Below are 23,249 nucleotides of genomic sequence, written 5' to 3' on the forward strand. Positions count from 1 at the left end.
TTCCTAAAAAATGACTTTTTTTTTTTTAGATATCGCAGAGTTTTATTTTATATTTAACCTCCCTGGCGGTAAGCTGAGCACGGGCTATGCCACCGGGAGGCACCGCTCAGGCCCCGCTGGGCCGATTTGCATAATTTTTTTTTTGCTGAACGCAGCTAGCACTTTGCTAGCTGCATGCAGTGCCAGATCGCCGCCGCTACCCGCCGATCCGCCGCTATACGCGTCGCCGCAGCCGCCCCCCCCAGACCCAGTGCGCTGCCTGGCCAATTAGTGCCAGGCAGCGCCGTGGGGTGGATCGGAGTCCCCTTTGACGTCATCCCGCCCCGTCGCCATGGCGACGGGTGAAGCCCTCCAGGAGATCCCGTTCTTTGAACGGGATCTCCTGATATCCGATCACAGGCGGCGTTTGGAGGGGCTGGGGGGGCTGGGCGGCTATCATGTAGCGAGACCTCGTCTCGCTACATGAAATTTTTTTTTTTTTTTTTTTAAACGTATTTGCTGCCCCCTGGCGGATTTTGACAAACCGCCAGGAGGGTTAAATCTATTTTTTTAAGTTTTTACTGTTTCATTGTCTCTGCTCAATGACACCTTCATCGAAGTATACCAGAGCTCAAATCTATGAATTATTGACCCTTTAATCTCTTTTCTGCTCTCAGAAGCCATTTACTGACTGAAAAGTGTTTTATGGCTCTGAGGGTTATGCTATAGTCTGACCAAGTCCCGACCCAGACAGAAACTGTCATTTGCATACCTGATGCTTAACTTTCAGGCAGAGAAAAAAAAAAAAAGGAACACAGCATAGTTATTTGTGTACTTGGCACTGTACATACACATGTCTATCTCATGTCACATGTCACCTCGGTTGTAATTTAAGCCATGTACACTTTACACCTTTGTTGACCAAAACTGTCTCTAAAGTTCACTCTGGGCAGCAGTTTTGGAATGATTGCTGTACCAGGACAATGGCCTTAATTCACTAATCTTATCTCCTGTCTTTAATAGCGTTTCTAGAGTTATCACCATGGGGACGAGGCATGTAGTATTCAGGAAACATTTTACCTCAGCAAACCTAAAGTTAACTCTTCTGTCTTTAGGTTAACTTTTTGATCCTTAAAATAACTCCAGAATTCTAAAGTTAAAGACAGGCTGTTAATTAACTGCGTGTGAAAATAACTACAGAGGAGGTAACTTAACTACAGAAGAGGTCACTTAACTACAGAGGAGGAATGAAGAGATAAGATAACTCTTTCACTGTGTGGAGGTAAGTTTTCGCTTGCCTTATTATCTCCAGTTTGATCTTAGTGAATTGAGGCCATTGGCTACAATTCACTAAGATAATGCTGGAGAGAATAAGGCAAGAGAAAACTTATCACCACACAGATAGAGAGTTATCTTATCTCCCCATTCCTTAAGTTGCCTCCTCTGTAGTTAAGTTACCTTCTCTGTAGTTATTTTCATGCACAGTTCATTAACAGCCTGTCTTTAACTTTAGAATTCTGGAGTTATTTTAAGGATTTAAGAGTTAACTTAAAGACAGAAGAGTTAACTTTCAGTTTGCCTGAGGTAAAAGGTTTCCAAAATGCTACATGCCTCATCACCATGGTGATAACTCTAGAAACGTTATTAAAGACAAGCTTAGTGAATTGAGGCCATTGTTCAGCTCCAGCAGCATGCTCTGCACTATAGCGAGGTTACAGTAGAGGAGAAATGGAAATAAGTTGCCGGTGCTTTCCCCATTGAATAAAAATGGCTAATGGGCATGAATGTGCAGCACGTGATTGCCATCAAGTTGTTGGCAAAACTTTGGAGACACCTGTACACACTTAGAAATTTGCCTGAAATGATCTCAAACAATGCAAGTTTGAAGTGAGCATGGGTCTAAAGATCACATCTTTACTTACCTGTGGCTTCTTTCAGCCCCTATAAGTCACGTGCGACTCGCTGCAGCTCCGGTCTTCTCCCAGTCCCACTGGCAGCCCCTTGCAGTATTGCCGATCCCTGCTGGGTAGCCGTCTACTGCGCATGCGTACGCCCATGCCACGCTTGAAGGCACCCACGTTGTCAGAAGCGTACTGCTCCTGCGCAGTAGTATTGTGCAGGCTCCGTACGCTACTGCCGACATGGACATGATCTCGCTGAAGAGGCTGCCAGTGGGACCAGGAGAAGACCAGAGTTGTGGCGAGGGATACACGTGACTTCAAGGTGTTGGAAGAAGCCCCAGGTAAGTAAAGATAGATTTCATTACTCCCCTTGGATATCCTTTTAAGCAAATATGAATGCGATACTGGAAAAGAATAAAAAGGTAGTCCCGCAATAAAATTTTACACCATCGGGACAACTTGGAAGGTCTTCGGTGCAAATCTGTTCGGTGCATGCGCAAGATCGGACTTGTATAATAACAAACGAAAACTACTACTACTTTTATTTTGTATGAAATGAATGAAGGCCCTCAGTGTCTTCTGAAACAAGCACTAACTGGGAAAGACCGCCGTTGTTCTTATCAATCACAGCTAGCTGGTGATGAAGGGGCCACAGACAGCAGTGTATAAAGTTAGCTGCAAAGCAATTGCGACTATAGAGTGGGACAATGCAGTAGAACGTGCAGTCAGTCAATAATGCAGATATCAATTATTTTCCTGATCTACAAACTGATTAGTGTTAAACCAGCTTAAGATGCCCCTTACAGTAATGCCCCTTGCAATATTTCCAAGGAAGTAAAAAAAATTAACCCTGCATATTTCTGTAACTTCAAGTTGGGTACATATGCAGATCTATACTGCTTAATTAAAAAGTAACATTACATTATAGCATCTAAAAGTAACACCCTGTTAGGAAAAATGTGTAACCTATAATAACCTCAAGGCATTTTAATAGGTTTATTACATGGTACATCAAAGCAATTCCACAATTACTATAACAAATACCAATAAAGCTTTGAAAAAAAAAAACACTTACTTTGCCTGCTGACTGTGTCAGAATCTCATGTAGTGAAGTTATCTCAGGAGGACTCCTTGGTAACCCATCATCTTCTGAAAGCGTCCCAGAGTCCTCCAGCTTCTTGTGGACAATGCCCTGGGGTGGAGATCCTATGCGGATATTCTGCTGAAGTTGCAGCTGCCAAATGACAACACAAGTTTCAGTCCATTTGTATTGGGCAGAAAACTGAACACGGCCATCAGGGTGAAAGACACATGCAGGGGATTAGCTCAGCCACACAAAGGCCTGATATTTTGTATACAGTTGACTTGTGCTTTTGATGAAAGTAGTAATTACTTATTTAGTAACGTCCATTATTTCTCAAAAGCAGCGACAGACACTATTATGCATTGTGGGTTTTATAAATCATTAAAGGTTAAAGGAACAGTAAATTACAAATTGGTTAATATGAAAGAACGTTGAGTAACATTCATGAAAAAATATAAACATTTCAAAAGTTTATCAGATCTAAATATATCTGGCACTGGCAACAAAATAATACCTTCTATTCCTAAATGTCTCATTTCAGTAATCTAATCCTATCTAACAGCTTTGAGGAGCCTCCCCCCCCCCCCCCCCAACAGTGGGAGGGGGAGGGTGTTTAAAGCATGTTGGCCACTGTCGCTTACTCTGCAAAGTATGAGAGAGGGTACGCCCCCCCCCCCCCCGCCCCTCATCCCCTTGGCTGTAATTCAGAAATGTAGGTGCAACGCAAGTAGAAGTCAACGCCTATACTTTTATTTAGGGAGTCAGACAGATTTCTAGAATATAGAAGAGACTTATATAAAAAAAAAAAAACAGATTGCAGAGTATGCAAAGGCAACAACCCCTAGGAAATCTACTAGTTAAGAAGGGTAAAGTGGCGTAGAAGTTTCAGCTGCATAAAGCACAGTCACTTTTTGAGCAAGGTATTCAGGCAGACTTCCAACTTGGTTTGCAAAGGGGATTACCAATTACCTCATTCCATGTGTCTGTGCTGATGAATGTACTGTGGTAGAATGTCACCAGATTACAGAGGATATAATGAGAGTACTATGAGCATATCAGGACCAACGGCTAAGTTCACAAAGCATTACCACATGTAGTAAAACAAAAATACAACAGATTCCACTGACGATTTTGTCAAATGTCAATTCATAAAGGCCGTTACCTCATGGAAAACTACCTCACACATTGGTAATTTATCCCAATAGACTGTGATTTTAAACACCTAATAAATGTCAATTCACATAGCATAGGTTGGTAGATCTTGAGGACCCTGCGATTTTTAAAGTAGCTCGTGGGCCGAAAAAGTGTGGGCACCCCTGATCTACATCTTGTTTTTTCCGCCACCAGTTAGGCTTTCTTTGGGTGACACATTTTGCTAAGAATTAATTTCTTCTAAATCCATTTTAACAGAAATATTAACAAAGAAATGGAAAAAATCATTATTTCTCCGTTTTTGGCCATTATAGTTTGAAGCGGCTACAGTAATTAAAACCCATGCATTTATTTGCCCATTTGTCCCACTCATTACACCATTTAAATGAAGTCTCTATCAAAATGTATGGCGCCGATATTTTATTTGAAAATAAAGGTGCATTTTTTTTCAATATGCGTCTATCACTAATTACAAGCCCATAATTAAAAAAAAATTATAATATACTCATTTGACATGCAGATTTAAAAAATTCAGACCCTTAGGTAACCATTTATGTTTTTTTTTAAACTAATTTTTTATTAAAACATTTATTTGGAAAATTTTTGGTGTGGGAGGTAAACAGGGGATTTTACATGTAAAATAATGTATTTCTTTTATAAAACATGGATGTGGGTGTAGTTTTACTATTTGGCCACAAGATGGCCACAGTCAAAAAGTCCTAGGAGCGATTGATCTCGCTCCCAGAAGAATGAAGACGGGAAACTTTTTTTCACTCAGAAAAACTGCAGCCTCCAATAAGAGGCTGTCGGTTTTTGCTGCGGGGGACATTGATCAGTGAATGGGATCTATAATCCCATTCATTGATCGAAGCGCTAACTGCCGGCAGCGGGAGCACGCGCGCAGCCTGCGGGAGTGCGCGCAGCCTATCTGGTCGAAAATGTTTACAGGGCAGCGGGTGCGACCTTCTAGTCGTACCGCGCACTACACTGCGCGCGCACTGCACAGGGCTGTGCGCGAAGTAGCTTTGCGCGGCTGGTAGTGCACGCAAAGCTACTTATGGGGCACTAAGTGGTTTTTCACTCTGGCTAAGTGTTAGTGAATCAAGCCCCTTATGTTAATTGTATGTAGCCTGGACTTGCTCTGCTTGTCAGTATAATGGAAAAAAAAATGCTTTATATATCACATCTGGCATTCATTTTCTATGCGATTTCCGCGCAATTTCATGCGGAAAAAAAAAATCACTGGACAGTGCAGCGATTTCTCCGCGATCACGTTTAGCGCTTATATAGCACTGAAACGCGATAGCCGGGAAATCGCCTGAAAATGGTGCAGGCTACACGTTTGCATTTTGGGTGATTTGCGGTGATTAGCGCAAATCGCCCAAGTAAGAACAGGCCCATAGACTTATTACACTAGCGCTTTCAAAAGCGCTAGCGTTTGAGCGTTTTGCCGAAATCACCGGCAAAACGCTCAAATGTGAATGGGCCCTTAGTGAACTGAGGCTCAAATCTTTCAACAATTGGCAGAACTATAATGGTGCTTGTTTCACAAAAGCTACATTTCTTGAGACATTCTGGAAACGTTGATAGTAATTTTTTAGGCCCTTTGTAGTGTACATAACATCTCATTATTATATTAAATATAGTTAGGAAATGTATAGCCCACCACTATGGGAATCACAGTTTATTGCATTAGCTTTGGTAGGAAACTATTTTGATTGGTTAACCTTTCCAATTAATGAGAGAGGCATGAAGTATTAAACTTGTAATACTTGCTGTCATCTCTGGTCAGGAGTAGGGATGGTCGAAGAGATGGCACATAATTTTGAGTTCATACTCACACTTTGATGCAGTTGGTGAGCTTAAGCGCGGTTTTCCTGTTGTGTGCTGCAGTCCCTCTGTATTTATATATTTCTTATGGAGACTGGGGATCTCCAGTGCTGCATGCATGCTTTGTATAGAACTACAAATAATTTGGTTTTGCTGCTCAGAATTTTCATAATTTTGAGTTAATGCAGCATTATGAAATGTTTACGTGCAAATGTGTGCAGCTTGAAAATGAACCAATCAAACTCTGCTGAAGTAAAACTTGATTGGTCTATTTTCAAAATGCATACATTTGCATAATCCTGCAACAATTTGAAATGATTTCCATCTCATCGACCATCCATAATCAGGAGGATACCCAGGTATTTACATTGTGGTACCCGTATAATGGGAATATTAAATGGTAGGTTATTGCTTGTTTTGTTCTGCACACCCTCATCAAGCATTTTAGGATTATGTTCAGTTCACAAGATGAGAGTCTAAAGAAGGTATTACTTTAAACTTACTCTTTGAATCGGTTAAAGTTAGACAATAAATAGTACCATTCTAATTTATATCTTCCTGCCTTAACGGATGACTAACACAATACAATACCCTATTACTATTATTCATACCTGTAATGCTTTAACCTTGCCCGGGGTGTTTTCTTGTGATGTATCTTCCTTTGTTGAATTTTCCATCTCAGAAATGAACACACTATCATGGGAAACTGCCTTACTTCCCATACTGCTTTTGGCCCTTCAAAAGTGAACAAATTGGAAGTTATAGAATTGTATACCGCACTGAACAAAAGCTATTTCACATAAAAGAATAGCCACAAAATAACACAAAATGTTAATTTACAAATGTTAAAAAACCATCATTAATGCATACATAAAAAATCCTCATGGTTTACAAAACACCTTATCAAAATCCTCTACTAGGGATCATTCGTACTCGGACACAGGGGCGTAGCAATAGGTAAGGGGCCCCCTGCTCCTGTGATGACCTGCAGAGTAGCATTTCAATGGTGGGACAGGTCTTCACTTTTCTCTTCAGTGTAGGCATGGATCTAATCTCCTTGTGACTCTCAATGCATGTCACATGACAGAACTGCACTGAAGAATTGAGTTAGGACCTGTCCTGCCGCTGGAAGCAGTTAAGGCTTCCAGGGGCGTAACTAGGCCCCACTGGGCCCCCCTGCAGAATTTCAGAGCGGGCCCCCCCCCTCCCTGGGGCCCACTCGGTGCCGTTTTGTGGGGGCTGGAGGGGTGGCAGCATGAGGGGAAAACCTTGGCCACAGTCGGCGGGGAGAGGGGAAGTTCCCAGCTTAAGTTACAGTGTGGGCAGCGGCGGGCAGATACATACCTTTCGTGCGTTCCACCGCATACTCCTCGCTCTAGCGACGAATGTAAGTCCTAGCAGCAGCCCACATGACACCAGCAAGTCACGCTCAATACAAAGCCTGGTTACAGGAGCAGTATAATGCTAGTTCTACAGTCCTGACAGTCCTGTATATGTGTCAGGCAATTTGTGTTTTTGTTGGAGCCATCCCTCCTGATTTGTCGTGATAAGCATCAGCAGCTCTTCACCTCTTCACCTTTTCCCAGGACACTCAGCTTATCCTATCATAGCTATGGGGAGCCTGACAGAGTTCTCTGCCTGCAAGAAATAGACTCTTACCCACATGATCAGCAGAATCAATTTCTTGTAAGTGAGAGCCAATATCTGCAAACCACAGGCCCTGTGCATGCTGCTTGTGTTTCAGCATGGTATGCATTATCTATATTTTGTATAGGAAAACTACCAGTGTTTCCCCCAAAAATAAGACATCCTCTGAAAATAAGCCCTAGCACATCTTTTGGAGCAAAAATTAACATAAGACAGTTTCTTATTTTGGGGGAAACACGGTAATGCTGACATCGGGGGGAAGGGGGGGTTGGGTTTGAGTGGAAAGAGACTGGGGTGTGCGGTACTTAACATCTGAAGTGGACCTATTGAAAATGTCTCCCCGTGCACTTCAAGCTTGTAACTTACACAATCCTGCTGCCAGTTTTCTGGTTGTCCTTGCTTAGATAGATTTTGATAGGCGCTAACCACTGCATACTGAGGACACCCCACAAGGCCCTGGTAATGCTCTGACGTAGTCTGCTATCAGGATTTGGCCCTTGTCAAAATTGCTCAGATCTTTACACCAGTCCATTCTTTTCTGCTTACAACATTCACTTCACCTGACAGGGTGTTAATGTTGTGGCTGTGTAAGCATAACTGTGCAGGAAATCTCAATCTCGGGTATCCATAGGTTTCTGGTAAAGACAGGTGGTTTCTCACGCTTGGTGCCTTGGGAGAACTTGTGGCACTGTACCTACCACAGGCATCAAAGCCCGATTAGTGCATATCCTGTGTAAAGCACTACCTAATAAGTCATTGTTTTAAATAAATACATAAATACCGGTTTCTATACATACATAATACGGGTTTCTGAACTCTGAATTACTGCATTTTATGCTGTTGTGCTGAGTAAACCTGGAAAGTCTTGGCATTTGCTAACCCAGTCTCTGAATTCTAACCACAAAGATTAACCCTCTGGGGGATAATCCCGAGCTGAGCTCGGGGTAAGCCGCCACAGAGGTTTTCTCAGGCCCTGGTGGGCCGATTTGCATAATTTTTTTTTTGTTGCACGCAGCTAGCACTTTGCTAGCTGCGTGTATATACCGATCGCCGCCGCTCCGCGCTGATTCGCCGCTACTCGCCGTGCCGTGCCGCTCCCCCCCCCCCAAGACCCCCTGCGCAGCCTGGCCAATCAGTGCCAGGCAGCGCTGAGGGGTGGATCGAGACTCCCTCTGACGTCACGACGTTGTTGACGTCATCCCGATCGTCGCCATGGCGACGGGGGAAGCCAAACAGGAAATCCCGTTCTGAACGGGATTTCCTGTTTGCTTTGTATGCCGGAGGCGATCGGAGGGGGTGGGGGGATGCCGCTGCACAGCGGCTATCATGTAGCGAGCCCTGGGCTCGCTACATGATTTAAAAAATAAAAAATTTTAAAAAATAGTGCTGCGCCACCTCCTGGGCGATATAATTGTATCCCCCAGGAGGTTAAGCTTGTGCCATGAGAAATGGAATACATTTCATTAAGTCTGATACAAACTCCAACCCCCCAAAGCAGCAAATTGCCAAGAAAGCCTCTCAAATATGGTTCCCCTCCTCATTGCACACTAGGATGAGTCAGTCTGTGATAGTTATAAGACAGACATGCTAGGTTTGTGTATGTAGAAGATTTAAAAAAAAAAAAACCATTTTGTAAACTAAGAACCGTCATTTTGCCATCACTGTTGCTTTTATTACTGTCAGTGTTCCAGCCTGTTGTGAGAATGTGTTACGTGCAGAAAGATAATGATTGGTTCCATGGAAACTAACATCTCTCAGGACCTGTCTTCCCCTTATTTAAGTCCCGACGGGGTGAGTACAGCTACCCTTGCTTGTGTGCTGTTCAGATCTATGAACAATCTGCCGATGAGTGGGCCTTTTGAATAAAAAAGGAAATCTATGATCAGCTGGATTTCTTTTCATTGTTATTAATGATATTTTAAATGCGAGTGATATATACTAAGATGGGGCCATGAACTGTTGCCAAGGCCACAGGGCTCCATCCTGTTCTCCCCCCCCCCCCCTCCCCCCTACTTGATGTGTGGCTCACAGGCTCCACTACGGCCAGGTAACTGACAGCTGATCAGCATTTAACACCCGCAGCGGCCCAGTGTCTCCGCCCATGGGAATCCAGATGCGGGGGCCATGAGCTGCCACTGCCCCTTATTGTTTGCTGCTCATGAAAACTAGGCTCTACCGCAGCCAAAGGATCATCACACCGGCAGGAAGAGCTTGGCCCTCCTCAAGGAGACCACAGAGCTGGCTCGCCAGCCAGGAACACATCTGCCGCCAACGCCGAGTGAACTCCATCTGCAGTCTTCTACTGCTGGTTCTCCCCCTCACTTGTCTCAATGAATCCTAATGCCTACCCACAGTGCCACATTGGCTGAACCATCAGGTGGCCCACTAACTGCACTCCGATGCCCCTGCTCCTCCATGAGCAGCCACAGGAAATTTGGGTCTGAATGCTGCTGCAGCTCTTGGGACTCACCACTTAGGCTACAGCTGATCGCGACCCATGTGACTCCGTCCACTACCCCGGTTCCGACCTCCAGCTAATAAAACATCTGGGAACTTTCCTGCCTTGCTACCTGCAGCTGAACACCAGACCTTTAGATTCCTGGCCTCCCAACCCACCTCAGCGGACAAGTCCGTAAGCTAAGTTTTTAAGCGCAGCCACAGAGGTACTTCCAACCAAGCCACGATCCAGCAGATCATCGCTGCAACACCAGGGGACTGTCTCTAGACCCTCCTTTCTCTCTTCCTTCTTCCCTTCTATCTCTCTCTGCACAACCTTTTCCCAAGTACATACTGAGGGCATCCACATTGCTGCAGAGCAGTTGAAAACTGCAAATAGTTCTGGCAGCTCAACTCACATAGCACTCCAATGACCCCTCTTGTCCATCAGTACTATGTTCTATGTGTTGTGTATATGCCTACTTTATGTATATTCTACTGTATGTCTATTTACCGTACTATCACCAACCCTGTATGTGCCATAAAATACTTATGGGTACAACCCCCATCGTACTTGGAGAAACAAACAGGATTCTGATTCCTTATTTTATAGTCTGCTGAAAATGTGCCGATGCTATATAAAAACTTTAAACAACAATACTACAATCAGATCGGATAACTGATGCCACACTGATGGTGTGTAGCCAGTGTCGGTCCTTACTTACACGGACTCATGAGCTGGGTGAAAGGCAGTCTCATTGGCTCCAGATGCGCTGACATCGCTGCTAGACTGGCTGGGCTTCAGGTTGCTCTCTCTGCTTGGAGCTGGGGATTCCTTTCTCTTCTTTTTGACAAATAGTTTTTTGAACGCCTGGAATTTGGATTTCTTCTTTCCTGTTTTAGAAAAGAAACACTTGTGAGTGACTTAACGGAAATGCTTCAAGTAGACCTTTCTCTTAAGTATATATTAAAGAACAGCCAGATTTGCATTCAGTGTGCAATGTTGTTTAATAGTTTTTTTCTTGGCGCTGTGATAGAACGCGTAAAAGCCGCCGCATGTACTGACGGCAAGGCGGCTGATTCCGCGTCCAGTGCGGCGGTTTGCACGCAGCAACGTGCGTCTGGTGTGGCCGGGTCTGTTAGTTCACACAGGCTGCGGAATACGCGCGCGCGCGCTGAGAGGCAGAACCTTTATGACAAACGAGGAGGGATCAGCTGACCTTGTTGGTCAGCTGACCTCAAAGCAAGTGGCTATTGGTTGATCGCTGATGGGTGGCGCTGGTAGCGCTGCACTATATATATATATATATATATATATATATATATATATATATATATATATATATATATATATATATATAGTCACTGCTGGTCAGTCTCAGGTTGTCTGCCGTTGCGAACACTTACGTGGAAGCACTCAGACCTTGTCAGATCCTACAATGTGTTAGAACCAGGAGGACCTGGAAATTCACACTGAGCCAGATTACTTCAGTGTATTATCTGCATTATCATTCTGTTATACTTCAGACTAGTTCCAGGGTGTCGAGACCACGGACCTCACACCCAAGACTAGGCATTGTTTGATATCTGTTATGACCTATTGCATTCCTGACTACCTCTCTGCTTTCTGATTCGGTACCTACGCATATCTGATTACCTGTTGCCAAACCCTGCCTGCCTTTGGATACCGAATCAGCCTTCTGTCTCTGTACCTTGTCTGTCTGTGTGTTGCCGACCTGGCTTGCCCGACCCTGAGAGCTATCTCCCTCCTTAAGAGATAGTCTCCAGACCGGCTAGTGACATCCACCTTCAGCTGTCACTCATTCACAGGTCCTTCCTACCTTCAGCCTGGGACTCCACCCCTTTGGAGATCTCAGGCTGCTGGAAGGTTGTTGTTCTTTCCAAGGGGCAGTATCGCCCATACTGCCAAAGACCACCTGCACCTCGGGTGGTCTTACTCAAAGTTATTACTGTTGCACTAAAACACTCACACTATTTAGGTATCCAGAGGTTAGTTATACTTGGATTATCGGTGATTCTGCAGATCATCAATAATCAGGTATAATCTGTATTCTTGGTGATACTGCAGATCACCAATAATCAGATTCTCTCTGTGTGCTGACACCGATCGTTACAGGCGCAAGGTGTATGTTGAAGCAGAACTGAAACAAACAAACAAACAAACAAAAAAAAATAATAGAACAACCCAGCATAAATTAAAGTCTCACAAGTAACATGTAACGATTGGGGAATTATTTCCGTGGTCAGCGCACAAGATGCGCGCTGACACTGCGGAAATCCTCCACAAGCGTATAAAATAACAGAACCTAGCTTTGGGTGCAATGCACCTGTAGAGGGAAATTCCACTGGCAGATGGAGCTGTGGAGTGCAGAGGAATAACCCTCTGCACTGCCACAGATGCCAGTTGGGAATTGTACGAGGTGAAGCAATACAAGGCAAGATAGCCCTTAGAGAGAGCGTGAGCACAGGAACAGAATGTATGCGTGTCCACCAATCTAGTCGCCACCCGGCGACGGTGAACACACAACAGCGAAGACCAAGTGGGAACGCAATCGCAAGAATGGCGATTGCTATAAGCGACACAAGACTGAGTAAGACAGAGCAAAGGAAGAATACAGACAGAACTGATAAACTGTAATCCAACGCACAGGAGCAGACAGGACTAACTACACGCGGTCACAACACGTTAAGCGCATGAGCGACAAAGCGCGTGCACGGCAGCCACACAAGAAGCGCAATAGCGACAAAGCATACCAACCCTGACTAACCAAAGAAACACAAAAACAAAAGAACGCGAACACTTGCTAAACGGTTACCTCACCGAGACAACAGCAAGCGTTCGTTCCAGACAGACAGATGGAGCAACCAGTAGCAACCGCTGCTCTGGCTATACTCCTAAGGCAGAATACAGAAGGAACCACCGCCTCTACCGCTAGGGCGAATGCGATCCAAACAGACAGACAGATGGACAGTACAAAGCAATACAGGTAACAAACAACCTGACTATGCTAACAGGAATGCTAGGGCACTCCCAAGGAACTACTCTAAGATAGCAACATTAGCAAACAGTAAGCAAAGGGCTGAGACTCCAGGTAAGTTAGCAGGAACAAACCATCATGACCAGCAGGGAATTCTGGGAGGAAATGGTATTCATACTGCAAGCCATCAAAGGAAGCAGCTAAGCAATTTGCATGACAAGTGGATGCAAATTCCTCACCAAAACAGCAACTCTGCAGCTTGCAGATCGAAGACAAGTCTCTTTTCCAGGGACCTGCAGCACTCAGACCTACAAAATGGTCAAAAAGCTGTCTGCCTGTGCAGACAGCAGAGCAGATCATTACATAACAATGTTAATACAGCATCCTTCCATTTTAACCTCCCTGGCGGTATTACCGTTTATACACATCAAAACAAAACATGCTGTGAACAGTACATAGCAAGGAAATGAGCAGCGCTACTTATAAACAGATTAGTGCCTACCTGCAAAAAAGAGTGCACGCCCCACTTGTGGGGTCGAATACACACAGAGCATACACATGACCTGTCTATCACTGGAGGATGTTGGTTTCCCGTAACAGCTTGCATGCAACCTATTAAGTACTCGTCCCTCCCACTGCGAAGAAGTCAATCCTCCATGGGAGGGGCCTAACACTAACTAAATTCTAACCTATGTATATGCATAGCCTGGGTGCGCTACCAAGTAAATTTGAAAAATCGAAAATTGCGCAAAAGGTGGATCAGCGCAACACCAGGTCGCCTCCGAATGGCCTCCAATCAGAGATGCGCTGAGCCCCCCCAGGAACTAGGTTGCATGCAAGCTGTTACGGGAAACCAACATCCTCCAGTGGTAGACAGGTCATGTGTATGCTCGGTGTGTATTCGACCCCACAAGTGGGGCTTGCACTCTTTTGCAGGTAGGCACTAATCTGTTTTTAAGTAGCGCTGCTCATTTCCTTGCTATGTACTAATTTAATTCGTTTTTTGGTCAGCTGCTCCCACTTAACAGCCATGCTTTTGGTGTATATGCAGAGCTTCTGTTTGGGTTCAAGGTGCATTTGTAGTTCCTGGGGGGGCTCAGCACATCTCTGATTGGAGGCCATTCGGAGGCGGCCTGGTGTTGCGCTGATCCACCTTTTGCGCAATGCTGTGAACAGTATTGATGTGCATACACGTCAATTCTCTCCTGTACTGTATACTAGACCCTTGCTTGACACATTTTGGCAAGTTACAGGAAAAAAAAAATAATAAAAATGAATTAGATCACTTTTTGCACATAAATCCTGTGGAAATTGAATGCCAAGGATGCCAACATAGAATACCCTTATAAAACCTGCTGCTCTTTGCCGATTTCACCTGCAGGTGGCACCGTGTGCTGAGATATCTCTGGACATCTGTCTACCAGCCATAAGCTCTGTACCTGCAACCTGCTATTCCATCAACAGTAGAATGCCTTACAAGAAGAAACAGGTCAGACCAACAGGCTGCTGGAGCTGTGCAATTACCTCACCATTACAAGTAGCATGATAAAAGCCTATCCATTCATACAGGTCTTAGTCAGCATTTTATATTACAGCAAATGTACAGGGCCCTCCATAACATAAGAGAGAGAGAGAGAGAGAGAGAGAGAGAGAGAGAGAGAGAGAGAGAGAGAGAGAGAGAGAGAGATACCGGTAGATAGAGAGAGAGAGAGAGAGAGAGAGAGAGAGAGAGAGAAGTATTTTAACAAACAATTGATTTCCACAATAGCCAAACTTTTCCTTCCTTTTCACAATTTTAAATGAAATACACAAACCGAAAATTCCACCCAAAGAACCCATCCCCCATCCTCACCTCCACCCACTTCAGAATTCCCAATAATCAATACCCAGTCATACTCACCATGAAACATATAAGAGACCCCCCTTATATATCAATAATATACTCATAATCCTAAACATCAAAGACATTACTCCCAACCTCCATCAAATCCCTATATTTCATTGACTCCTGAAATTCACACAATTTTTCCCACTTAACATTATACACTGCAACTCATCCTTCTGTAGAGCAATCTGATTTTCTATATTCTTAACCAAATTAACTTTAATTATCCACTCTCTCATAGTAAGAGGATCTCCATTTAATTGGAATTAAACGCTTAAGCTATCAATAACTGCGGTACAATCATTTTTTTTATATCTACTAATAGGAGTAGATGATCCATGTAACAACACTCTCACAGGATCCCATTCTTCACACTCCTCACACAATCTACTAATAAAATTCAACACATCCTTCCAAAACTTTACAATTACTGGACACTCCCATACTAAGTGTATCAAAGTACCTTTTGCCCCACATCCTCTCCAACATCTATCAGTCACCCCACGATACCTAACTGCCAATTTTTCTGGAGTTCTATACCATCTGGTCAATAACTTAAAATGTGCTTCTTTTATCCTAGAACTAATTGACGTAGCATGGGCCAATATACATATTTTCCTTTTTTGACTAGTATTTAAAGAGACGCCAAGATCCTCCTCCCATTTACTTAAATAATCAGGAAAAACCTCATTCCCCCTTCAAACTCATATTTTTATATAAGAGCGAAATCAAATGTCCATGGGGATGCTTCCAATACAAAATATTTTTTAAAACTTGACAACTCCCCACAAAAATGAAAAATTCTCTTCTCCGCCAGGAAGTGTTCTAGCTGTTTATATCTCCAAGAATCAAACGGGAACTTCCCATATTCTTCTCTTAGTACCTCTAAAGTTTTAATACATTTCTCATAATATCTCCTAGGGCTACTCCATCCCCACTCCCTCACAATCCAAAAAAAACCCTCTCTTTACCCGGCGGAAAAAAAGAAAACTCCCCAAGAGGTGCTAACAATGAGACTACACCCGATTCACTGAACTCTCTATTAACTACATCCCAAACCTTAAACAGATTTTTAATCCAAAATGGAGTCCATTTTGGTATATCTCTGTATTTTCCTGGGAGCCAAATAGCCTTTGCCAAATCTATCCCCACCAACTCCTTTTCCATCTTTACCCAACTTTTCACTTTTCCCCAATATGTCCAATCAAAAAGTCTAGTCATAGCACAAGCTCTATATTAAATTCTAAAATCAGGAAGCCCCAACCCACCCTTTTCCTTAAAATGTATCATAATCTTATATGATAACCTTGGTGCTTTTTTCCTCCACACAAAGCTACTAACAATTGATCTCAGGGATCTGAAAAAAGCCGCAGGCACACAAATCGGAGTCATAGACAGCATGAATATCAATCTAGGTGACACATTCATTTTAATAATATCTATGCGCCCAAACCATAAAAAAAAACATAAAAAAAAACATAAAAAAAAAAAAAACCATCCTCCCCTATGCCCCCGTCCATGTCTTCCAAATCCTCTAAGTCCCTTTTAATAGCATTTAACAATGGGAGATAATTAAGGGTAAATATTTTAGATAAATCACTGGGTAGCATAAATTTCCAGATATTTAATTGCCTAACTTCTAAATGGAAAGGAAAAATTACTTTTAACTTGATTTAACAATACCGAGCTTAATGATATGTTAAGCGCCTCAGATTTAGAGACATTAATCTTGAAATTTGAAAAACACCACATCTCTCAAGCTCCCTTAAATTCAGTAACGATACCAATGGTTCCGATACATAAAACAAAATGTCACCTGCAAAAGCCGATAATTTATGCCCCTCTTTCCCAATTTTTATCCCATGAACACTTCCAACCTTCCTAATAGTACACAAAAAAACTTCCAATGTCAAAATAAATATAAAGGGTGACATAGGACATCCCTTTCTCGTACCATTGGACAGGGAGAAGGCGTCCGACAAAAAGTGGAAAAATATTTTTTTTCGTCCGACAGGGCCCCATTTGCTCTAACCCGTGCCGTAGGATTCAAATACAATGCTTCTACCTACTTTAACATATTCTCCCCAAACCCCACATACTTCAAAGTAGACATGATAAAATCCCTATTCACCCTGTCGAACGCCTTCTCCGCATCCATCAACAAGACCATCATCTGGATCCCCTTCATAGATGACCATTTCAACAATGACATAGCCTTAGCCACATTATCCCTCCCCTCCCTCACAGGGACAAATCCCACCTGATCTAAATTAGTCACTGAACTCAGCCAAGGCTTGATTCTTTCAACTAGGATTTTTGCAAATACCTTTATGTTCAGTTTCAACAATGATATGGGTCTGTAACTCTGACACAATGTTGGATCCTTCCCATTTTTATGAATAACAGTTACATGAGCTTCCAACACTTCGTTAGGTAAAACATTTCCATTTTTAATATAATTGAAGAATCTACACATATGAGGCACCAGAACATCACAAAAAGTGGAAAAATATTTTTTTGAGTATCCATCAGGACCTGGCGCTTTGCCCAACTTTATAGCTTTTATCATGCTTACCACTTCCTCCTCCATTATTTCCATCTCCATGATTTCTCTCTTTTCCTGCAATATTCTAGGCATACCTGAATCTTCCAAATATTTCCACATTTCCCCCCCAAAAATTATCCGACCTATTCTTAGAAAGCCCATAAAGAGCTGAATAATATTCTTTGAATAAATTAGCAATTTTGTGTGCCTGCAGCTCCATCACCCCTTTCGAATCCTTTATCTTTGAGACATACATACTTTTCCTCTGTCCTTTTAAAGCTCTCGCAAGCCATTTACCACTTTTATTTGCATGTTCAAACCACTTAGCAGAAAAAAATCCTGTTTTTCTCCCTTAACCCACTCTCCAATAATTCAGACAACTTGTCTCTCGTCTCATTTAAAGGGAAGGTTCAAGCAAAATAAAAAAATGAGTTTCACTTACCTGGGGCTTCTACCAGCCCCATGCAGCCATCCTGTGCCCTCGTAGTCACTCACTGCTGCTCCAGTCCACCCGCTGGCAGCTTGGCGACCTCGGAGGTCGGAGGGACGCATTGCGTACATTTTTACGCATTCCCGCTAGTGCAGGAACACTAACACATACATTTTTATGCGTTACTGGTTCAATGCGTAATTTTTTTCCGCAATGAACCAGTAATGCGTAAAAATGTATGTGTTAATGTTCCTGCACTAGCGGGAATGTGTAAAAATGTACGCAATGCGTCCCGCCGACCTCCGAGGTCGGCAAGCTGCCAGCGGGGGACTGCAGCAGCAGTGAGTGACTATGAGGGCACAGGATGGCTGCATGGGGCTGGTAGAAGCCCCAGGTAAGTGAAACTCATTTTTTTATTTTGCTTGGACATTCCCTTTAATTTGGCTAGGACTTCCTGATTCAATGTATTCTTAAGGTGCGTACACACATGTGACTATAGTCGTTTGAAACGATCGTTCCCCGATCCTTTCAAACGACGATCGTTTGAAAAAAAGCAGCCAACGACCATTAAGTCTAACGACGGACGAGCTAGATCGTTCAAAACGAATGATCTAGCTTGTTGGATTTTTCCCAACGACGATCGTTTGCAAAAGTAGTACATCGTTGGAAACGATCGTTCGTACTAGGCTTGACATGCGCATTTCACTATTTCTCCATGAAACTTTTAATTTTTATGCGCAGGCGCAATAGTTACTCTTACTTGATGTAACGTTCCTTCTACCGATCAGATCGTTACACACCTTTTAAAACTAACTTTACTTAGGTCGTACTTTCATCAATTAAAAGTTTGTTCGTCGTTGACAACGAACGATCGTTGTCGCATGTGTGTACGTAGCTTTATGCTTCATTTCCAGATCTCTTATCTCAGATATCAATCCTGCTAACTTCTCCCTATATTCCCTCTTTCTTTTGGCTCCCAAGGAGATCAAACCCCCCCCCTCACCACAGCCTTATGGACCTGCCAAACTATGCCCCCATCCATGTCTTCCAAATCATTCTCCTCAAAATAATTATCTATTGTATTTTTAACTATATCCTTAATTTCCTGATCATCTAGAAGATTGCAATTGAGTCTCCAATGCCAATCCCTCCTGTTTCTCATTGTAAGCTCCAAATCAAACCACACAGGTGCATGATCTGAAATAGTAATATTTCCAATATACGCACCTTTAATTCTATCTAAGAAATATTGATCCAAAACCATCATATCAATTCTAGTATATATTTTATGAACATTAGAAAAAAAAAATAATCCTTCACAGAAGGAAAAGGCAATCTCCACACATCTACAAGATGCAAATTTCCTAAGGCTTTTATTTTTTTTACCTTACTAGCAACTGCTGAAAAAGCCCTAGTTCCTGAAGACACATCTATCCCAGGATCCGAGACCCAATTGCAATCCCCTCCAAAAACCTTCCCTAAAATCTGACCCAATAATTGACCCTCCAAAAAAATAAATCTACCCATATCATCACACCTTTTATCAAAAAAATCAAATGGACATTTTTTTCCTACTGCAATAGCAACTCCTTTAGCTTTTTTAATTGGAGAATTCGCAAAATACCATTTATCAAACATAGATAAGGGCCTACCCGGCATCTTATCACCCCAAAAGTGCGTTTCTTGCAAAAAAAAAAAAAAATAAAAAAAATTGAGGCTTAATCCTATGCAACTCCATCCATAATTTCCCTCTCTACTGGCGAACATAGCCCCTTTGCATTGTAGGAGAAAACTCTTAAATAATCACGTACCTGGGACATTTAGGGACGAAAACCATTTGCGATTTATCCCTCTACTCCTCCTTTTAAAATTTTCCATCAAACAATTCATATCTGCTTGAAGTGCTAATTTCAGACTTTGAAATGTATGCAGAGTACTTTAGTTTCACCATGTACAAAATGACAATACTATTTACACATAGACCTCCAAGGGATGTAACTTTATTGTGCCAGGCTTCCCCCCCAGTAATCTGTCAGCCAGGACCCCTGCTTTCCCCCTTATCACCCCATCACAGTAATTGCCCAACTAGGGGCTAGTGGGGGCCTGCTCCTGTACAAAATGCAGAGTGGCAGTGGAGCATTATACATTACCTCCTCTGGCAGCGGGACAGGTCCTCTTCAGTGTACAAGTGCTGTACAGCCAATCAAAGTATTACTTCCGTCCCTGCATGTCATGTGACAGGGACAGAAGCGCATGGCGATTGGATGCATGGCGCTTGTACACTAAGGTAATGTACAGTATAACGCTGCACTGTTGCTCTGCATTACGTACAGGAGTGCCCCTATTTTTATGCTTCGGAGTCAACCTCATTTCAGGGCACCATAATGTTTGTTTCTATATACCTACCATGATTTTGTACCAGTCATGTTTAGTACTTTGTTGCATATCCCTTACATGAAATGACTAAGTGAAGCCTGAGATTCATAGACATCATGAGGTGCTTATTATCTTCTCTGGCAATGCTTTGGAACAAGCAGGAGTTGAAGGTGACTGCAGCAGATGCTTGGCAGAGACCTGTTCTTTTAATAGAAACCTGTAGTTTCTTTTAAAAGAGATGAGAAATACGAGTAATTCCATCCTCATTCCCTTATAACCAATCCAGCTGCCTGACACAAATCTGACAAGATGAGCTGCATGCTTGTTTTGGATGTTTGATTCAGGGCTCGTTTCCACTGTTGCAGTGCGGAATCGCCTGGATTCCACCGAGGACGAAATCGCATGCGGATGCGTTTCCGCATGCGGATTTCCCCACGATTTCGCATGGCAAGGAGCCAGGCGAATTTAACCATGTCACTGCCTGTGTAAAGCTCCATAGCATTACATGCGAAATCGCACACAAAATCGCGGGGAAATCCGCATGACAAAGCCGCATGCGATTTCCCTATTAAAAGCATTGCGGGCGATTCGCCCGCATTCCTGCCGCACGCGAAATCTGATGGCTCTGCCGTGCAGATTTCCCCCGCACGCCAAAACACACCCGCACGACGCACAAGTGGAAACAATCCCATCCACTTGTATTGCCTATGCGAATCCGCATGCAGTGCCTGCATGCGGATTCGCTATAGTGGAAACGAGCCCTCAGACTACTATAGCATAATACTACTGATAGCATAATAATTAGCAGGAATGTTAGGCAACTGGTATCATTTGAAAGGAATTAAAGAGACACTGAAGCGAAAAAAAAAATATGATATAATGAATTGGTTGTGTACTATGAATAATTTCTAGAAGATTAGCAGCAAAGAAAATATTCTCATACTTTTATTTTTAGGTATATAGTGTTTTTTCTAACATTGCATTATTCTATAATATGTGCAGATTACACAACACTCAGCATTCAAAATGATTCTTTCAGAACAGTCTGTGAAGTAATGACCTCTCCTCTAGCAGAGAAAAAGTAAACAGTTCACTTACAGTTGAGATAATAAAAGTCAGATAACAGCCCTCTCCACGACTAACTTAGTCGGAGAGCTTAATGGCTTGTTTGCATAGAGATAAAAACTGGAGTTTCTCAACTCTTCCTGTACTGGAAACAATTACACTGATGTATCTGATCTTAATGTTTTATTTCTTAGCTGTACTACACATACAAATCATATCATAATTTTTTTTCCGCTTCAGTGTCTCTTTAAATATGGCAGCCTCCAGTCCATATACCTCTCACTTCCGGTTGCCTTTAACCACTTGAGGACCCACCCTTTACCCCCCCTTAAGGACCAGCGCTAGTTTGATTGATCTGTGCTGGGTGGGCTCTGCAGCCCCCAGCACAGATCAGGGTGCAGGCAGGGAGATCAGATTGCCCCCCTTTTTTCCCCCCTATGGGGATGATGTGCTGGGGGGGTCTGATCTCTGCTGCCTGCGAGTGGCTGGCGGGGGGGGCACCTCAAAGCCCCCCCTCCGCGGCGAAATGCTCCCCCTCCCTCTCCTACCTGGCCCCCTTTGGTAAGCCGGGCTGCACAGGACGCTATCCGTCCTGTGCAGCCAGTGACAGGCTGTCTCCTGTCACATGGCGGCGATCCCCGGCCGCTGATTGGCCGGGGATCGCCGATCTGCCTTACGGCGCTGCTGCGCAGCAGCGCCGTACAAATGTAAACAAAGCGGATTATTTCCGCTTGTGTTTACATCTAGCCTGCGAGCCGCCATCGGCGGCCCGCAGGCTATTCACGGAGCCCCCCGCCGTGATTTGACAGGAAGCAGCCGCTCGTACGAGCGGCTGCTTCCTGATTAATTAGGCTGCAGCTGGCGACGCAGTACTGCGTCGCTGGTCCTGCAGCTGCCACTTTGCCGACGCACGTTATGAGTGTGCGGTCGGCAAGTGGTTAAAGAGATACTGAAGCGGGAAAAAAAATGATATAAAGAATTGGTTGTGTAGTACAAATATTTACTAGAACATTAGTAGCAAAGAAGATATTCTCATATTTTTATTTTCAGTTATATAGTGTTTTTTATAACATTGCATCATTCTCTAATGATTCTAAATGATTTTACAGAGCAGGCCAATGAACTTTTGAACTGTCCTCTGCAGAGAAAAAGAAAATACAGTGACTGACAGTTGAGATAACAAGCTTCAAAAGACAGAGCTCTCTGTGAAATTTAAAGTTGTGGAGCTCAATGGCTCTTTTGCATAGATAACTTAAGTTTCTTAACTCTTTCTGTACTGGAAACAATATTAGACTTAGGTCTCTGCTCCTAAGGTTTTATTCTTTAGCTGTACTACACACACAAATCATGATTTTTTTTTTTCACTTCAGTGTCTCTTTAAATTTCTTCTTTAGCACACAGAACCCAAATGTAGTTGGATTCAAACCAGGTCATTGGGCTTGGCCCTCCAAAAATTTTCATTTTTTATCTTTAGGAAACACCAATTGTGTGTTTTGGATTGTAATCTTGTCTAAGATGAAGTGCCACCCAATTGGAGATTTTAAATTGAAGCCTGGAACGAACACTAGATTTATATCTGAATTGTGCAATTTAGAGTTTTACACTGACAAGCAGAAGGGTAATGTGTCTTTGTTCCAACAGACATGCACAGTATATTATACAGCTGCAGCAGGCATGCAGCAGATGTGCACAGTCGCCAGGGACGCTAAAACATCTAAAGATTGAGCAACGGCTGCATCCATGTTTCTATAACGACAGGATAACTTTACAACCAATTGCAGCACTCACTATACAAATGATGTGTGCCTAAAATATAGTATTTAAATCCAAACAACGTAGCTAGGCCCTGGATATTCCTTGTAAATCTGTATGTACTCATATGGCTTTAGCCAAGTGCTTGAGGCAAAGCCAAATGTGATT

General features: G+C 43.1%; 1 protein-coding gene across 5 annotated transcripts in view; it reads right to left on the reverse strand.

The window, feature by feature from the left end:
* The window catches only part of KIAA1210 (KIAA1210 ortholog), a 192,300-nt gene that overhangs the window by 38,411 nt on the left and 130,640 nt on the right, over window positions 1-23,249 (reverse strand). For all 5 annotated transcript variants that reach the window (XM_068251073.1, XM_068251077.1, XM_068251072.1 and 2 more), the window contains 3 exons: window positions 10,755-10,923; window positions 6,558-6,681; window positions 2,956-3,114 (listed from right to left, as the gene is read on the reverse strand). In XM_068251073.1, coding sequence (XP_068107174.1) covers window positions 2,956-3,114; window positions 6,558-6,681; window positions 10,755-10,923 — 452 coding nt within the window. The remainder of the gene's footprint in view (window positions 1-2,955; window positions 3,115-6,557; window positions 6,682-10,754; window positions 10,924-23,249) is intronic.

This window comes from Hyperolius riggenbachi, chromosome 8 (genome assembly GCF_040937935.1).
Source record: "Hyperolius riggenbachi isolate aHypRig1 chromosome 8, aHypRig1.pri, whole genome shotgun sequence".
Taxonomy (NCBI): domain Eukaryota; kingdom Metazoa; phylum Chordata; class Amphibia; order Anura; family Hyperoliidae; genus Hyperolius; species Hyperolius riggenbachi.